General features: G+C 29.9%; 1 protein-coding gene across 1 annotated transcript; it reads left to right on the top strand.

Moving 5' to 3' along the window:
- The first annotated feature begins 2,685 nt into the window (after nt 1-2,685).
- Nucleotides 2,686-16,723, top strand: LOC124366561. Its single transcript, XM_046823154.1, has 6 exons — nt 2,686-2,772; nt 6,230-6,365; nt 7,345-7,472; nt 9,938-10,002; nt 14,447-14,530; nt 16,345-16,723. Exons 2-6 carry the CDS (start codon nt 6,237-6,239, stop codon nt 16,509-16,511), a joined length of 573 nt encoding a protein of 190 aa, XP_046679110.1. The 5' UTR covers nt 2,686-2,772; nt 6,230-6,236; the 3' UTR covers nt 16,512-16,723.
- The last annotated feature ends 256 nt before the right edge of the window (nt 16,724-16,979 follow it).

The raw sequence follows: 16,979 nt of genomic DNA, 5'->3' as shown, positions 1-16,979 counted from the left end.
TTCTTTATCTTCAAGAAATAACTATAATAAATAATTTGGTGTATAGACCCTCTTTCCCCTGATTGCAATTACTTGTGTACCATAAATGTATATACGAACACCCTGACCTTAGAAAGCGCCAAATACTAGCAGCCTAGTATCACTAAGGGTTTGCTGCATTTAGGTTCTAGAAACTTCCACCATCAAGCACCGCTAATGTTTTTACTCACATGGTTTCTAAAAGGAATTTCATCCATGTGTAAATTTGAATAAACGTATCAATATAGTTTCACCAGACTGCGTCTTGTCTAATTCGCTTTATGTGCATAGGAGTGTCCAATCTCTTGTCCTCTTAGAGGTGCCAAACATTTGGAACTTTCTAACCCTAAGTGACAGTACTCTATGACAAATCTTCCCTTTGGATTCCGATGTTATGAAGCATCTTCTCCATGAAAATCTTAACTCAATCATGATACTTTCTAACATACTTATGACCTACATCATACTACTTTTATGAACTATTTCAGAAATATCCATATTTCAGCTTATAGAACTATTCTGCCAGTGGGCATCACAGTTCTAGGACGTTGAACTGGGAGCAACTTTCGGACTAGAAATTTGGAACTCTTACATTGTGACATATCGAAACCTCTTACAAAATTAGAATTTGTAGTAGGTTAGTTTATTTAAGTGTCATAATCCTGAATTTTCCGTTTTTAGAAGGTTATAGTCACTAGAAATTTCTAGTCCTTCAAACATTAGGGTAATCTCATAATACTGGATCTCCATGGTTTTAGGACGTTTTACTACTGATGCAACTTCAGTACCTGAAATGTAAATGTTTAGGCTAAAATGCTCTATAACCTAAAAGCTCTAAAAGGTCATTATATCTCGTGCCAAGTGTTTTTAATAACGCATGAAAACTTTATATATCTAAAATAATCTGGAAAAGTAGATTTTAAATGTCTCTGGAATCTTTCAAATTAAGAGAGCTGTTCGTGTTTAGAAGTTTTCGAACACTAAAAGCTAGCCACCTCAGAATAATTTTAGTCCTTACAAGATAATGTATGATTTCGTTTTCATAGTTGTTTTTATTCCTATCGCTTGGAAAAACAAGTGTCTGAGAAATTATGGCGTCTAAAATTTAACTAATATTTCCAATTATTCAATGTTAAGGACGTTGAGTAGCTTTAGGCGTATAAAATGTTCCAGGTTTGGAGCAGTGAATCTTCAACAGATTTTGAAAGCATTCAGCTGAATTCGCATTATTATTTGACAGGTACTGTTGCCGCTCTTATGTATTATTTCCCTTACCTGCACATAGCTTACAACCTATTCGCCTATTATAAATGATATGTCACGGTGGAAAAGTCTAGCTTACTAAAAATATAAATAATTACATTTTTTAGCAGTTATAGATAATTGTTATAGTTGATTGGGCTCCATAATTATTGTTAAAGGGTCTTATAGCTTAACGACAGGGATTATTATCTCTCTCAATTTTCACATGCCTCCTTTAATTGGTTGGAGAAGCTAGGCTTCCCAATCTGAAAGATGACAGAACTTGAGAAGGGTACAGTGACATGACAACTACCTCTCATCATATGAACTCGTCAAGATTAAGTATACCTAGGAGTTTCTTCATATCTGTAAGGGACCTGTCTTAAGCCGAATAGGTAAAATAGAATATATAACAGTTTCTAAAAATTACTGTAAGATTAAAACTCTTCTTCGGCCTTCATTGTCGATATTGCATAGCTAAAACGGGCTAGTTGAAAACCGATCATAATCTCAAGAAGCATCGACGGACATGTAAACATGTTTTCTATTGCTAATACTAAAAAAATATACTACCAATTGTTTGTGTTTCATAAAACAGAGACAAATATTTCAGTTTAAACGTCTGTGTACGTGAAGTCTGTGTGGTTAATATCCAAGGAATGTATAAGCAGTATTTTTGTGATCTCTTTTTTCAATCTTATTGCTGTTGCGATGCATTAAACCCTTACTAATCACAATAAATGGGTAACTAACGAGCTGTAAAAACTATTTATGCTTCATAAGATATATTTTTAAAATAATACATGATAAAATATATATTTCCGATATGGCTTATAAAGAACTATTATTCATGTAAAGTTTTAATATCTTATATCATAAGAATCGCAAACTTTTGGTAGATAAATTTAAATTTTCTTAAATATATGGATTATTTTACTGTAAAAATTCACACACAAAAATTATATTTTACAAGTATAAATACTTAATTTTAAAAAATAATTATTTATGTAAACTTAAAATATGCAACATTATTATTCTGTTTACCATTCAAATTTCAAACTTGATAAACATTTGTCCATAGGTTAGGTCACGGTGTTAGCTACTCACTAACTAAACCAATACAAATTATTCATTAAGGATACATATTAATAGAAAAAGTAACGCCGGGCATCCCGAACTACCTTTACTGTGTTCGAGTTTACAAAGAGAATATCATTACTGAAACAAAGGCTTAAAATTACCAGAACGTACGAATTTAAGACATGTTTGTAGTTAACCATTTAATTTATGGGCATCTTAGGAACTTTTATCATCTAATAAAAGAATGCTAGTTACGAACTGAAAGGCAGACATTAGAGGAATGAGAACTTTGAGCAATGTCTGGTCTCTTTGTTATAAGGCGTCAGAGAACACCTGCACTAAGTTGTTATATGCTTACTGTGTGCAGAAACGAACCACTTTCATCTCACACCTGCTAACTACTGTGTCCTCCGAGTAAGGAATCATAGTTAGGTTGGTTATAGATTAATTTGTTCTTGTTTAATTTATGTTTACAGATTTTAGTGGGAGATTTAGAAAACTCCCTTATGAAAATTTTATGAAACTAGGGTTTGGATAAGTATATCAATATATATAGAGAACGCAGTCTCTAGTTTTAATATCGGCTTATTTTTATTTCAAAACCTCTCCGGGCGATGCCTCACCAGTCTTTAAATAAGTAACAAAGCCCATCTTTGTCTCTAAAGTTGTGAAATATTAATTGAAAGTACCTGTTAAATATATTCAATTGTTCTGTGTAAACATTGCTTGATGAGAGTACAACTAATTATTAATTAATCTAACCGCTATTTAAAATATTTTTTAAATTTATGATGTGTATATTATGTAAGTAGTAACCATTAGTTTTCACGCCGTCTTTATATTTCAGAGATTATATAATTACCTTATAAAATATGCTAAAACATAAGATGGTCACAATTTGACTCCGAAAATCTATTCATAGCAGTCGGCAAGAACTATGCTAGATGAAAGTTCGCTGGAATATGTTTTTGAAGAAATGAGCCAATTGAAACTATAAATGTTCTATAATATTAAAAATATATTTCTTTTTATAAAGAAGCTAACACGTAAAAAGAATCATTGTCAATGTACTTTTAACTGTAAATTTCTTAACAAATATTAAGTATTGGATATAAAAGATAAAATCTACGTTTTAATATAAATTGTAAAACGTTTATAAACTCATCTCAGTTCTCTTTTGACAGTATTCTCTGATCTGTGATATATCTTGTATATCTTTTCTAGTTTTGGATCAAGGTATACTCAAATACGGAACAAAAATACAAAATAATTATAATTACTATTCATATACACTTTTTGGTGTATTTTATAGATCCTGACAACAGTTTAAACTCATCTTTGGCATCTGAAATATTCATTCAAACCAGCAGTGATCATACAAGTTCAACGCCTACTAAATTGTGTACAAATTAGCGGGTAACTGCTAGCCATCTAGAAATAAAAGAAAACAAGCCAATGTTTACTATAAATATAAATACAATGTTATAAAACCTACTTAAAAAGTACTTTCTACAAAATTAGACTTTTTTACGTATATATTTTCTTAATATGGAAAAAGTCAAAATCATCTATGAAAAAATATACTGGATTAGATTACAATTGACATAATAAATTTAATATATTATCCTGGTCGTGGCAAGAAGGGAAAACACTATCGTTGGACATATAATTAACTCGAACCAGAAGTGATGTTGCAAGTGTAAAACTACGGAATTGCGCGCGAATCTGCGAGTAATCTTTAGTATTTTATATTTGTGAGGTAGTTGAGGTTGCTATTAAATGTTTGCACTATCTTGGCTACAATATGGATTTTCCTTAATTAATTAATCTGGAGGTGACTAATGAAGACAGAAGATTTAAGGCAAATATCTATTTTAATATTTTACGTAATTTATGGTAAAAATGTAAGTGGAAAACAATTATTTACTGTTACTGAGATAGATCAATTAAAAGGGCAGACTAATATTTTTTCTTGAATGTAATACTTTCCATTTAACGTGTACAAGTGGATCTTAAGTCTGCCATGGCTGGAAATTATATTTATGCTAGAGAACTTTATGTTTAGTGCACCGTCCTTATGGCTCGGTGGATGAATCTCAAAAACCTTACGAACGTAGATTTGCTTACTCGCGTTTCTGACAGTTTCCATCGGCATATTTCATAAAAATAGAACACTTCATTTCGAGGATTGGAATCTATCCCCCTCATGAGCTGCCGAAAACCTTAAGCCATTACGATAAACACATACAAAAATAAAAATCAATGAAGTGTGTAATAAAAAACTCACCATGACTAGGATAACTAGTTTTTATACGCCAAAAAGTGAAGTATATTTAAGGGTCCAGGGTACTCTCATCACTTACTAAATACAATATCCGTAAGACAACACGTGTGTAACTCATCAGTGACGGTAATTCCTGAGCAATTCCTGTGGCGTGCGACAGGTAATCTGAAAAAAAAACGGGAAATAACGGGGACAGGATGACAGCGATATGGTAGGAAAGCCCTTCTTAGCCAACATTTTTATCCTTAATTAATCGTATGTGTTAAACAGGCAATGTTATATTTTTAACATTTATCGATAGCCGATGTTTTTATCTGCTTTATCTTCCCATAACTTTCACCCGATTTATAATTCACCTATAAAATATTCACCAAACACATTTACAATATTATTTTCTTTATATACAGTAGCTACTCTTAACACAAGCATATTTCAAATAAGAGATACTTTTAAATATTATTTTAACCAATAAATATAATATAAATCTTTTTAGAATTCACTTCGGTTACTGAAAATAATAATAAAAATCATACAATATATTTTAACGAAATAACGACATTGCTAAGTGATTTAGGTGATAATATTTGCTCTGCAATTGTTACGTTTAATTTAAGATACAGAACATCACGTATTCAGATGTTTGTATAAAACTTAAAATATAAAATTGAAAATTTAGTAATATTCAAAAACACACTAGAGAAGGTGTATCTTAAATTTATAATAAACTAATTGATATAAATTACAAGAATTAACTATTCAATACATCACGACCTATATATGCAATCTTCACAATACCTAGAGCAGTGGTTTCATTGTAATAGTATTTTCATATATCCTAAAATGAATGCGTTTTAATATTTAATACTTTGAGAAAGTGATATAATAGATTTTTGTAACTTAATTTGTTGGAGTGAAAACTATAAAATCGTAAATGTATGTAGATTTTTAATTGCATCTTAAAAAAAAAAAAAAAAACAGTATTAGTACGTTTCTGGATCACCAAACTATTTTCTTTATTATTTGGACAACAAAATTAATGACTGAATATAGGGTATGTTTATATATCGTGAAGTGATTTAATAAAGATACAGTAGCATATCGTGTCAAGATCAGGTGCTTTATTTTCCAAGGTTAACGACTATAGGTAAGGGAAGGGGTTTGTTACTGATTGCACATATCCTAATTAAATTTGCAACCTTTGGAACTTTTAAAATGAATTCCCTTTGGTATAAATGGTAAAAAATACTTCTGTTAGTAAAACAATATTATGATATGCAATATAGTTATTGTATCAATTGAGACATTACTGTACCTTAAAACAAACTTTAAATTTTTAAGAACTATTATAGGATGTTTGGTTGGAAACGTTGGTTTAAATATAAAATAGTTTATACAAATAAAAGGCAATAAATTAAATGTGACGTTACTTACTTATCGTGTACAGTATTATTCTTCTAGTAACGTGTAGCGTTATAAACATTGCGTTTAAGATTTTTTACAATTGAAAAATCTATTAAATGTTCATGATTACTACCAAATAATAATGTAATAAAATAAATAAAATTTTGCAAAAAATTATAAAGGTGTACATTTATCATAAATTAGGTACAGAATGAAGACTTCGCTGTTGCTGTTGCTGATGATTTATCTGAACGGAGCTCAGGCGACATGTGATAATGATGTCATAAATAGGATCAAATCGTTTTGGAATGGCAATCCTCCAAAAGGATCTCTTCAAAAGGTTAGTACACAGGTTAATATTTAACAGAACCAAAATTTTACAAGAAGGATAAACTAAAACTAACCTTTCATAATACCATAGTTGTCTTATAAAAACCTTGGCTAAGGTTGAATACAACATTTTAAACCTATAGCTCATTTATTTCTGAAATGCCCTGCGGTTAAGTAGACAGACATATATCATAAAAACGAACTTTTTTACATCATCTGGCAGACAAAAGAAAATTGTGTCAACCTACTGACTGATAGGTTTCAATAACACACAGCCTAATTCCATGGTTGGAGATACGCTAAAATTTGACTAATTTTTTCCTATATATCTTTATTTAAGATATAAATAGTTATGAGTGGTTTAGCAAGAAATATTACGTCATTAGAATTAACATTGCTTTCAGTATGATGAAGAACGAACAGATTTAACTATGCTATAAATTTAGGTTCTTAATGTAAAATTATAAATATTTTCAAAGGTGGGAAGTCAAGCTCACTTGAATCTGCAAAATCAAAAACACAATGGAGCCCCTTTTACAGATGAGCTAGGAGGAAGATGACATTTTAGTATAAGATAAAATGTTCAATTTTTCTATGAAACCAACCAATGTATCAAAATGATTAGATTCTATGAGTATGTATCTGATTGAAAAAAATTACAATTTTTATTTCTTACTATTTTTTTTAATCTACGTTCCTCTCGTTGCCACCATGCTTAAAGGTAAAATCAATGAAACGGTAAAAATAAACTTTTATTCCTACTTAAAATATAAAATTCTACTTTACCCATTATGATCTATGCTCCAGGTTTTATGTCTCTAAGTCTTGGCGAAGATGGATTAAAGTTATTAGTTTGAAATATAAACTATAGTCATATATTGCTGTTATTCTCTATCATATTACTATATAATTCAGTTTTGAAATTACTACCGATTACGAGAAGATGTATTCCACAAATAATAAAAATTTCTGTTTCATGTTTTGAACAGCTCGTGGGTACAATAACATGGTTGACTGCGCCGTCCTTTTACGTAAATAAATCGCAAGATATCGCTTGCGCCCAAACATTCATTGATGCCGATGGTACTGGAAGAGATATTGTCATATTCATTGATGAGTAAGTCTTATTTCATTAAATATTTCTATGTATGTAACAATTGTGGCATACTTAATAAAAACTGAATTAACCGAAGTGACCACGTAAGTTTACGTACTGTAAATGTTTATGTTGTATATACAGGACATTTTTATTATGAACGTTATATTTGTCAAAATTATCAAAGCACCTGCACATTATAAACTGCAATTATGAGACAGTTACGTATACTCAATGCCCAAGCACTACTTGAATGTCTTGAAGCATAATTGTCATAAAAATAAACTTCTGTTTTCTCTTAAAGATTGAGTGTTAGACTACCTTATATTAAATGTCTCATACGTGTAAAAAAGAATTAAAAACACCTTTCTGACAGATTTTCTTGATTGTGGTAACAATTAAAACTCTGCATCGGCGTTTCTCTTGAATCAGAAGGCCTCATGCACGGGCCATGCTTAAGAAAGCGTTTGAATCCGCGGGTAACAGGTAGTTTATAGAACAATTATGAATGTATGTCTATAAACATGTACAGTTATGAGCATTTAAATCTATTGTACTTACATATTTTACGAGTATACTACAATATTATGTATAATCCTATACAATTAAGTTATTAAAGTTAAAGTTAGAGGAATAAAATTAGTTTTCTTACTGCACACTCTTGTAGAGTAAACCGAAGGTTCGGAAATACGATTAAGTGGTGAAATACAAATTTAATTCGTGCGAAGAGCAATGCGTTTTATCATAAGGAAAACAAAATTAAAACTTGTTTAACAAAATTTAAACAATATTAAAAAACATAACTTTTACTTGAAGATATTTCAATCTCTGTTTCCATGAAGATATAAATCAGGTTTAATCTATTTTCAGTGGGACAGCTAAGTTTCAACTGTCAACCCGAGCAATAAAAATGCACATATGAGAAATCAGAGAATCGTACTTTAGTTATAACATCCATTGAAATCGATTCCCGTGTAAGGTGTTTCTTGTATCACAATCGAGTACTACTCGTCTCTATAACCAAGGAAGTACACACTTGCCTGAAAATACTACTTTGGACCATTGTAGTTTTCTTCCACTTATCTCTAATAACTGATGTTTCTCCTTGCTATTATCTCTGATAGTATGGTAACATTTAAAACACAGTCTTGATCAAGAAAATGTATACGCACGTTGAAGTTGTAAAGTGTATTACAGTTACAAAACGACTACTTATTGCGATTGTTACTTCTACTTATCCCTAAAAGGGTTCACTTCTGGCTAGTGTATACCTTTCAGTTGAAACCTACACTGGGATCAGCAAAACAGAAGTATTACTTAAATATGAACAACCCTATTGATGAACAGAAGCGACACGTAACTAACCGAAAATATCTAGATATTGTGGAGCAAGGGTAGATTGGTAGTTCGTAGGTGAAGTACAGACGTTTAATATTCGTGTTGGTTGAATTATTATTTTTTATCTTGCCCCGAACAAGAAAATGTACACACTCGTACGCATGTCTGAAAACCTAATTCAGTGAAAAGCATCTATTTCCAGCTTGTTATTTACTTCTGGCCTGAAGGGATGAGTGACAATTCCTATAATTTTTACATTTAAAAATAATTTGTGTTTATTAGCAATGTATAAATAATATTTCTAGTAAAATAAATGGTTTTAAATTTGTCGAGAGTGTCATATTTAGTCGAATTTTAACGGTAAAATTTTATTTTAAATTTTAAATTCCCTTATAACTAAGTGAAAATATACATTTAAAAAGTAAATTGTAAACTAAAACTTCTGAATATTATTTTCTGTTTAAACTCCACTCTCACTAATGACTACAGAAATGTTGGTATAAGAAAATTAAAAATAAATTCAAGACTATAACTAATTGTATACATGTATTTTAGCCCGTATGGCGAAAAGTGTTAAAATACATTTAATGTTTATTAAATTGATAGGGCGTTTGACGAACATTATTTTCCAATGGTCATAGATAATCTTTGTTGGATTTTTGGGAACTTTAAAAACATACTGAATGTTTTGCATTAAATAGCAAAATACCCAATTAACCTGTAGTTTTATAAGTTAACCCTACACTGCGTTACTGTCAAAGCCGGTTGTTATTTGCTTGTTCAGAAAGATTAGCAAAGTTTGAGATTAGTGTATTAAAAATATACTTTAAACAGTTTCCAGTACATCAAATTGATTTAATCCTTGCTATAAATTAAAGAAAACCATCATTATATAGACTATCTTAAGTATTTATACAACAAACAAAAAACAAGTTTTCTTTAGAACAGATTTTATTTGCATAGCATGATAACACATAATTTTATTCGTTATATTACAATATCGTCCGTTAGATTTTTTTATTGATATAATAAATTGGCTTAGCTTGGAGTTTAACATTCAAGTGGGTTAACTTCAGTATTTTAATTATGCATTCTTTTATTGATTTAACTACACACGTTGTTTATGGTGTAATTTTGTTTATGTACAGGACAGTTGCGGAAAATCAAAGTTACAAAATTGCAGAAAATGAAGATGGAGTTCTTACTTTTACAGGTAAGAGACATAAATATGTTTTATGTTGTTTAATCGAATTAATTAATCATCATACTAAATATTAATGTCTGTAGTATATGAATAAACTATTATTAACAAAATGTAACGTGTGAACGTATAATTTAATTTTAGGAGGATGGTTTATATTTTTACACAGTTACCCATACGAATAGTTATTTTTTAAAAAGGAAAGTATGCAAGTGAAAAAGGACATGACTTTTTTGTATTATATGGTCTACAGGGTTGTACATTGGCCTCTTTCACTTTACCTTACTTTTAAACTGTTGATCAATGTTGTAAGGGATTAAAAAGCACAGAATGTGCAATGGATAGGAATCTCAATCCATATGTTTAAAATAAGAAAGGTTTTTAATTGCAAGACAATTTAATAGATCGCAGCCTCATTGGTAATCTTCAGCTGAAAGTTTTAACAGCTTTTCATGATGTCAGTAAAATTTTGATAATATTCTAATGAATACTGGAAAATTACATGGTTTCAAACGCAACTTGAAACTGAATAATTACGACAGATGATTATTTGTTGCAAAATACAACGTTTTGTGAAATTCAACCAAGTGTAAAATATTTCGACCGTGGAAAAAGTTTTCTTCATATATCATTAATGAATCATTAATATCCACTGATATTATGTTGCTTTACTCATATTATAACTAATACACGGATTTTAAATTGGTTAGTGGGTTTATAATAACTGTTTGAGGAATACACGATTGTATTTTTTAGTAATCAGCTATTTAATAAACAAAATATTATCTTATAATAAGAACATTGAAACATTTGAACTTCGAAAGCCTGTGGAGATAAGGCATAAAAGTTATAAATGGCATAAATGTGTTTTTAATAAAAAAGGTTCATGTAGATTGTAAAATATTACAAAATAATATGTACATAAAATTATAGTATTTAACAGATAAATTCACTATACGAAAATTAATTCATTTATTTTTTTCAATAATACCGTGTAATATTAGTATTAAAAGTGCATCTTCTTGCATATTACAATATGCCTGTAACAATGGATACTTCCTCCTTTCTTGCATCGTTCTTTTGAAGATGGTCTGTGTTATGCTGACGTCCTGAAAGTGTTAAATATATCCTATTTTGGAATATAGAGTCCATTCATTCATTCATAGATGGTAGTAATCTTGTATCTCATTATACTCTCTTATTCAATCTTGTTTTTTGTATACAACCTGTTATTTTAAAATCAGTTGTACTTGTCGGTTGCTAGTTATTGTCACTCAGTTAAAATCTATATTATTGTTGATTATTAGTGTATTTAAAATGAAAATGTTTTATTGCATCCAAATAATTTTTCATTTTAGTTATTTGGTTTTAATTTGTAATTAATTGATCTGTTTCTGCTTGATCTTTTATTTACCAATGCTTTGCTATTATTTATTTTTGTTTTGCTTCTATTATTATTTTGAATTATATATTGAATATCTGTTACTACTTTCTACATCTATAATACTGGGTTATTTATTGATTCTTTTTTTTAAATTTGTTTCTTGAAGCTGTAGTTAGCTGTTAGTCATAATATTCGGGCCATATATTTACTATTTGTAACAAAATGTAAAATGGTATATTGCCGCAGAATGAAAATAAATGTACTTTTTTAGCAGTTTTTTTAAAATATAATGACATTTTTTAGATGTAAATATATGGATTAATTAAAAGAATAGGCTTTTAAATTGTTGTTTACAAAGGGTCGTTAGAAATACTAACACAATTTAATTAACCCTCTTCGAGATAACTGCTTGCAGTTTAGGTGTGGCATTTAGACTTGTCGATCAAAAAGTCTATGTGTTACGATAAAAAAGCTCAATATGTCATGAAATACGAGATGGTGATGTTATTGGCTCTATGTTCTGTAATTATTAGTTGAAATGACAATGATGATGAGTTGATTGATAATGACAATGCAATGTTTGCTCAGGCTATAAGGAAACTAATCAACATATCAACTTCAAACAGTTACAATGACGCATATTGACCACAGCGAGCGTAAATCTACCATCCTTAGTAACGAATAACTGTTATTGTATTATACAACTTTTTCTGGCTGAAAGAGCAGTTCATTTAATACATAAACCATTATGTTTCCTTATGTAACTAAAAATAGGTTCTATGGAAATTTTGGATTACGCGATTTACATGCTGCCACCAACAAACCAGATTTGGATATCGAATTGCATCCCAATTTTCTATTATGATCCGTATTCTTAATATTAGGTAATGTACTTTTAACGTTACTGCAAGTACATCCTGGCTCGATATTCCACGACGTAAAACAATTGAATGTAACGATATTAGGAGTAGTAAAAATCTTGAACAATATTCATCGCACTATTATATTACCATTATATTAATTTATTTAAGCAGAAAACAACCGTACTCACCTGGACTAACAATATAATAGGGTAATTATACGCTAAACCAGGTTTTGAGTAATAGACGTCGTTGAGGTTTCACACAAAGTTTCAAATAAATTATGTAACGAAATTCACTCTCTAGATGTCCTGCTGGAAGATCTACAGAAAGACTCACAGTGCAATGATACAAAAAAGAATTTGATACGAATTTTACTCATTATATAACTCATTCTTGTAGAAATTAAATTTCTTGCTAAACGATAATCGTAAATATTAATGATTACTCAGCATGTTTTGCTAAATGGGTTTTCTGTGGGTTTCATTTCAGTATTTAAACAATAAAAGTATACATACCATGTCACAGGTAGAATACACGGATTAATATGTCAAATATTAACACACCTTTTATGGGTATAAAGAGTTTGTTCACAAATTTATTTGTTATACTATACTCTCGTTTCCATCATAGTTACCCATAAGACCAAAATAAAAATATTCGACTAACGCTCAGCCAAATCCGAGGGAGTAACGTGCATCACCGTTGACATCAGTGTTTCTCATATACAATTTCAAATCTATGGGTAATTTTATTTTAGAAATATCGTCCAGACAGACAGAAAGATATTACATTTTTCCAGGCCCATGTGCAACAAGTTTCGTTAAAGCTAAGCTAATCAACTCAAACGTCCTATTACTCACGTGGACTAACAGTATGACAAGGTAGGAGTATGCCACACCACTTGTCGCGTATATGGACTCTATGAGGTTATATGCTGAATTTCAAGTCCCTTGCTCTTTGCATTAGGCTGCATGTATTACTATGTCTCATGTTAATTTAATTTATCCGCTTGTATTCAGATTGTTTATAAATTTATTTGCTCTGTAATTTTATTCTTGCTGTTGAGGTACCAATAACACTAATGTAATAAGGTTTTTCCCTAACGCTAAGCTAAATCCAATTAATTGACTTGCAGCATCGTTTAAATCGATGTTCCATATACAGAAATGAGCTTTGTGGAAAATTTCAAGCTTACAGAACAGATCGTTCTTGAGATGTCATGAGACATATTCGCAGAAATTCCATGTTTCAGCCTCTCTAGTCAAAGGGATTGATAGCGTTGAACCAATTAGACGGAATAACACATTTACTAATAACAATTGGGTTTTCCCATTCTCAGATACGTGAGATTTCACTTCATTTAATAGAATGTAATGAGTACAAATTACACTAATTGGATAATTATCTTAAAGAATGTCTCAGATTTTGGTACTTAAAGTAACACTCGGACCACCTTTCCATACGTTGTAAAATATTTGCAGCAATTGACAAAATAATAATTTTTTAGCGTAATTTTGCAATGAATTAATATTAATTTAGTTCTTTATGATAATGTAAATTATCACAAAAACTGATAAAGCCGTTTTTAAGAAAAGGCCTAAAAACATATGTTTTGAACCTGGATAAAAATGTTAGGTATAGTTAAAAATGGTGTATGGTTAAAAGGCGGTATAAACTATATAATCAAAGTAATTTTACATTTATCTCAATAGAGTTCTTACAGAAGTAAGTATTTCGTCCTGAAAATAAGGTATTTCCATTTTTTATAAACAATTTATGAAATGAATATTTCAAAACATTAAGCATTATTATGTTATTACAATAAGTAAATCGCCCTTTTGATATTTTGAGCATGAAGTAAATAACGTTATAACTGTATTAATTTTGAGATTTGTCATAAAAATAAATAATAAAACTACAAATAATACAGGTCACGTGGTAGGACACAGGTTTTCACCATGGGTTCAAAGAAATTTATAATTTATTGTTTAGTGTAGTCCAAGGAAGGAAATAAAAAGATAATTGAAAGTTGTAAATTTTGAACAACAGCATATTTTATGTCTTGATACTTGAAGTATTTGATTGTATTAAGGATAAGAAGTTTTATATAAATTTGTTGATAAAGCATAAGCTCTATATATGTATTTGTTTTAATAAACAAAAAAACAGTATTAAAACATATAAGTTAATCGTGTTTCATTTCTTACAGGTGATAGCTTTTCCAGTGATGAAAAGTTACACGTTATCTATCTAGATAACAGCGTGTTGGCATATTACCAGTGTCAAGTGTCAGGTAAGGGTAAATTATTTCCTATCTTAAAATGTCGTGAGACACTTATTTATATTATTCAATTTAAAAAATCAAGAATGCGTTTCTTACCATCAAAACTTTCAGCAGCATATGAATGTAATTATTTGTTACAGAAAACTTCTAAAATCATTTGTACAAAACATGAAAAAAATTAGTAACTTTGGAAAATAATTTCATAATTGTTCAAAAACGCACGCAAATAAATTTTAAAAACAATGTAGCAAATGCTTATGCACGACTGGCCTAAAGCTAAGCTACGTTAAAGAAAATACAACAATTTTATCAGAGTTATATAAAAGGTGTTAGCAAAAGAGTGTCACAAACTTCTGTGCCTAATAGTACTCATGATAACAAACAAAAGTGTCCTATAAATATAGGTCGATAAATGTGTCGTTTAGATGCCAGCTGCCAATTTTTATTTTTCATTAAAAATTTTACTCTAGACTAGTAGAGCTACAAATACTACACTTTAAAATTAGGTTTTGAAAAATAAGAAGAAATTTTAAAGCCATTGTGTTATTTGCTTTAGTATTAACAAAACGGCGCTTTTTGACAATTTTTAAAGTTGAGAATTAAATATAACAGTATACCTATACAACATTTTAATTTTCTAACTATTTCGCAGATTTTATACAATTTCAATGGTACATTTTTCAACGGACTACGATAACGAATAGACGAGAATGGCCACTTTAAACTTGTGATTGCAAAAACCAGGAGTAACAAACATTATCAGTTATAAAAATTTTATAAGATGCAAATAACTTTGAAATTTTTATACAAATTGTAATGGTACTATTCTCAACGAAATCCATCAAGGCATAATGCAGCACGACCACTTTAAAGGTACGCTTGCACAAGCCGGGATCATCAAACAGCTGACGCCTCTCAACTGTGACATGTTTGTTGCTCCCGGCTTGTGCAAGCGTACCTTTAAAGTGGTCGTTTATATTTTCGTTCACGGATTTCGTGAAAAATGTATGGTTGGCTTTAATTTTATTTAAACATTACTGGTAATTTTTAAACATTAAGGAAAATCACACAATCATTTTTTAAAGTTTCCATCTTATTTGTCATATCCTATTTGAAAAGATTAGTACACTAGTACTTTCCTACAAGCTATAATTTTACTAGAGATAATGCTATTTTATATAAAATGGCGGCTAGCCCTTAAACGTAAAATTTACCGGCCGATGTTTAGGGGGGATTTTTTGATTGAAATCATAAGTACTATCAGCCAAATAAGTTGGTGATACTCTTTTGAACACATTGTATAAAAATAAACTATGATGACCAATGCATCAGCACACATAGGTAATTTCAAATGAGAAATGAGGATCTTGGTTCTTGGATTGGGCTGTGATAAATGAAAACAGCACTCATTATTATAAGTTTTTTTTTAATAGATTTATATAGTATATTTTAGTTGTTACCATTTCATGGCCAGTATATCGACTATTAGCAAAATTAGATTCCTTAACGTTTCAGCGTCACTGGAGAGAACTACCTTCAGTACACATATACAAAAGTGAAACTGCCAATCTTACATATCCACTTTTAGATTCTGAAAAGGATCTGTATCGTTATTAGCTGAGACTTGACCAACAAATGACAAGAATGGTATTGGTTTTTAATATGTTGACTGAAGGTGGTTCTCCATTGCAAGGCCAAAATATTTGAATAATTGATATTTGTTACGATTTTCAAACTTATAACTAAATAGTACACATCATATTAAATTATACAGTTTTATACTGTATTTACGAAGTATATTAACATAAATGTACATATTTCAGGTAATGAAACTTACCTACCATTCGCCGGAGTTGGGGTAGTAAACGCCAAGAACAATGATATAGATTACTCTCCGACGATCATCAAGGGACTAAAGGAGGCGGATCAAGCCCTAGAAACTGTCAAACTGACACCTCTACCTGGAATCGACACGCAGTGTGGAAACTGATATTAGAAACATACGGAGCAAAGATGTATTTTTTTATAAAATAAATAATTTTGTATATTTATTTTAGAACTAATGTTTTCACAATTACGAATATATAGAAATTATATGTTAGTAAGTACAGGTATTTTATAATTATTGTTCCAGTAGTATTTTGGTGATTTGTACTTTAAACCAAGATATATAAAAAATTTAATATAAAACTTGGTCAAGAATACTTAGTTTTTTTGTGCCTTGTCTGCCTGTCCTTTATTGTTTTAAACTTCATTTCAGAAACCAGTTTTAGTTTTAAAGTTTGCACAATTATGATATGATAAAGAGAAACGACATACTTCAGAAGACACCTAAACACTAGGCATATTTTGCATCAATTATAAAACTAATATTAAAAATTAAACGGAATTAATAAAGATTAGAAGCAGTTCCTTGATTTGTACTGTATTATTCTCAGTAAATGAGCTAATATAACAT

This window comes from Homalodisca vitripennis, chromosome 7 (genome assembly GCF_021130785.1).
Source record: "Homalodisca vitripennis isolate AUS2020 chromosome 7, UT_GWSS_2.1, whole genome shotgun sequence".
Classification (NCBI taxonomy): Eukaryota; Metazoa; Arthropoda; class Insecta; order Hemiptera; family Cicadellidae; genus Homalodisca; species Homalodisca vitripennis.
Note: the sequence above shows the minus strand (reverse complement) of the source record. Positions and strands in the feature narration are given on the sequence as shown.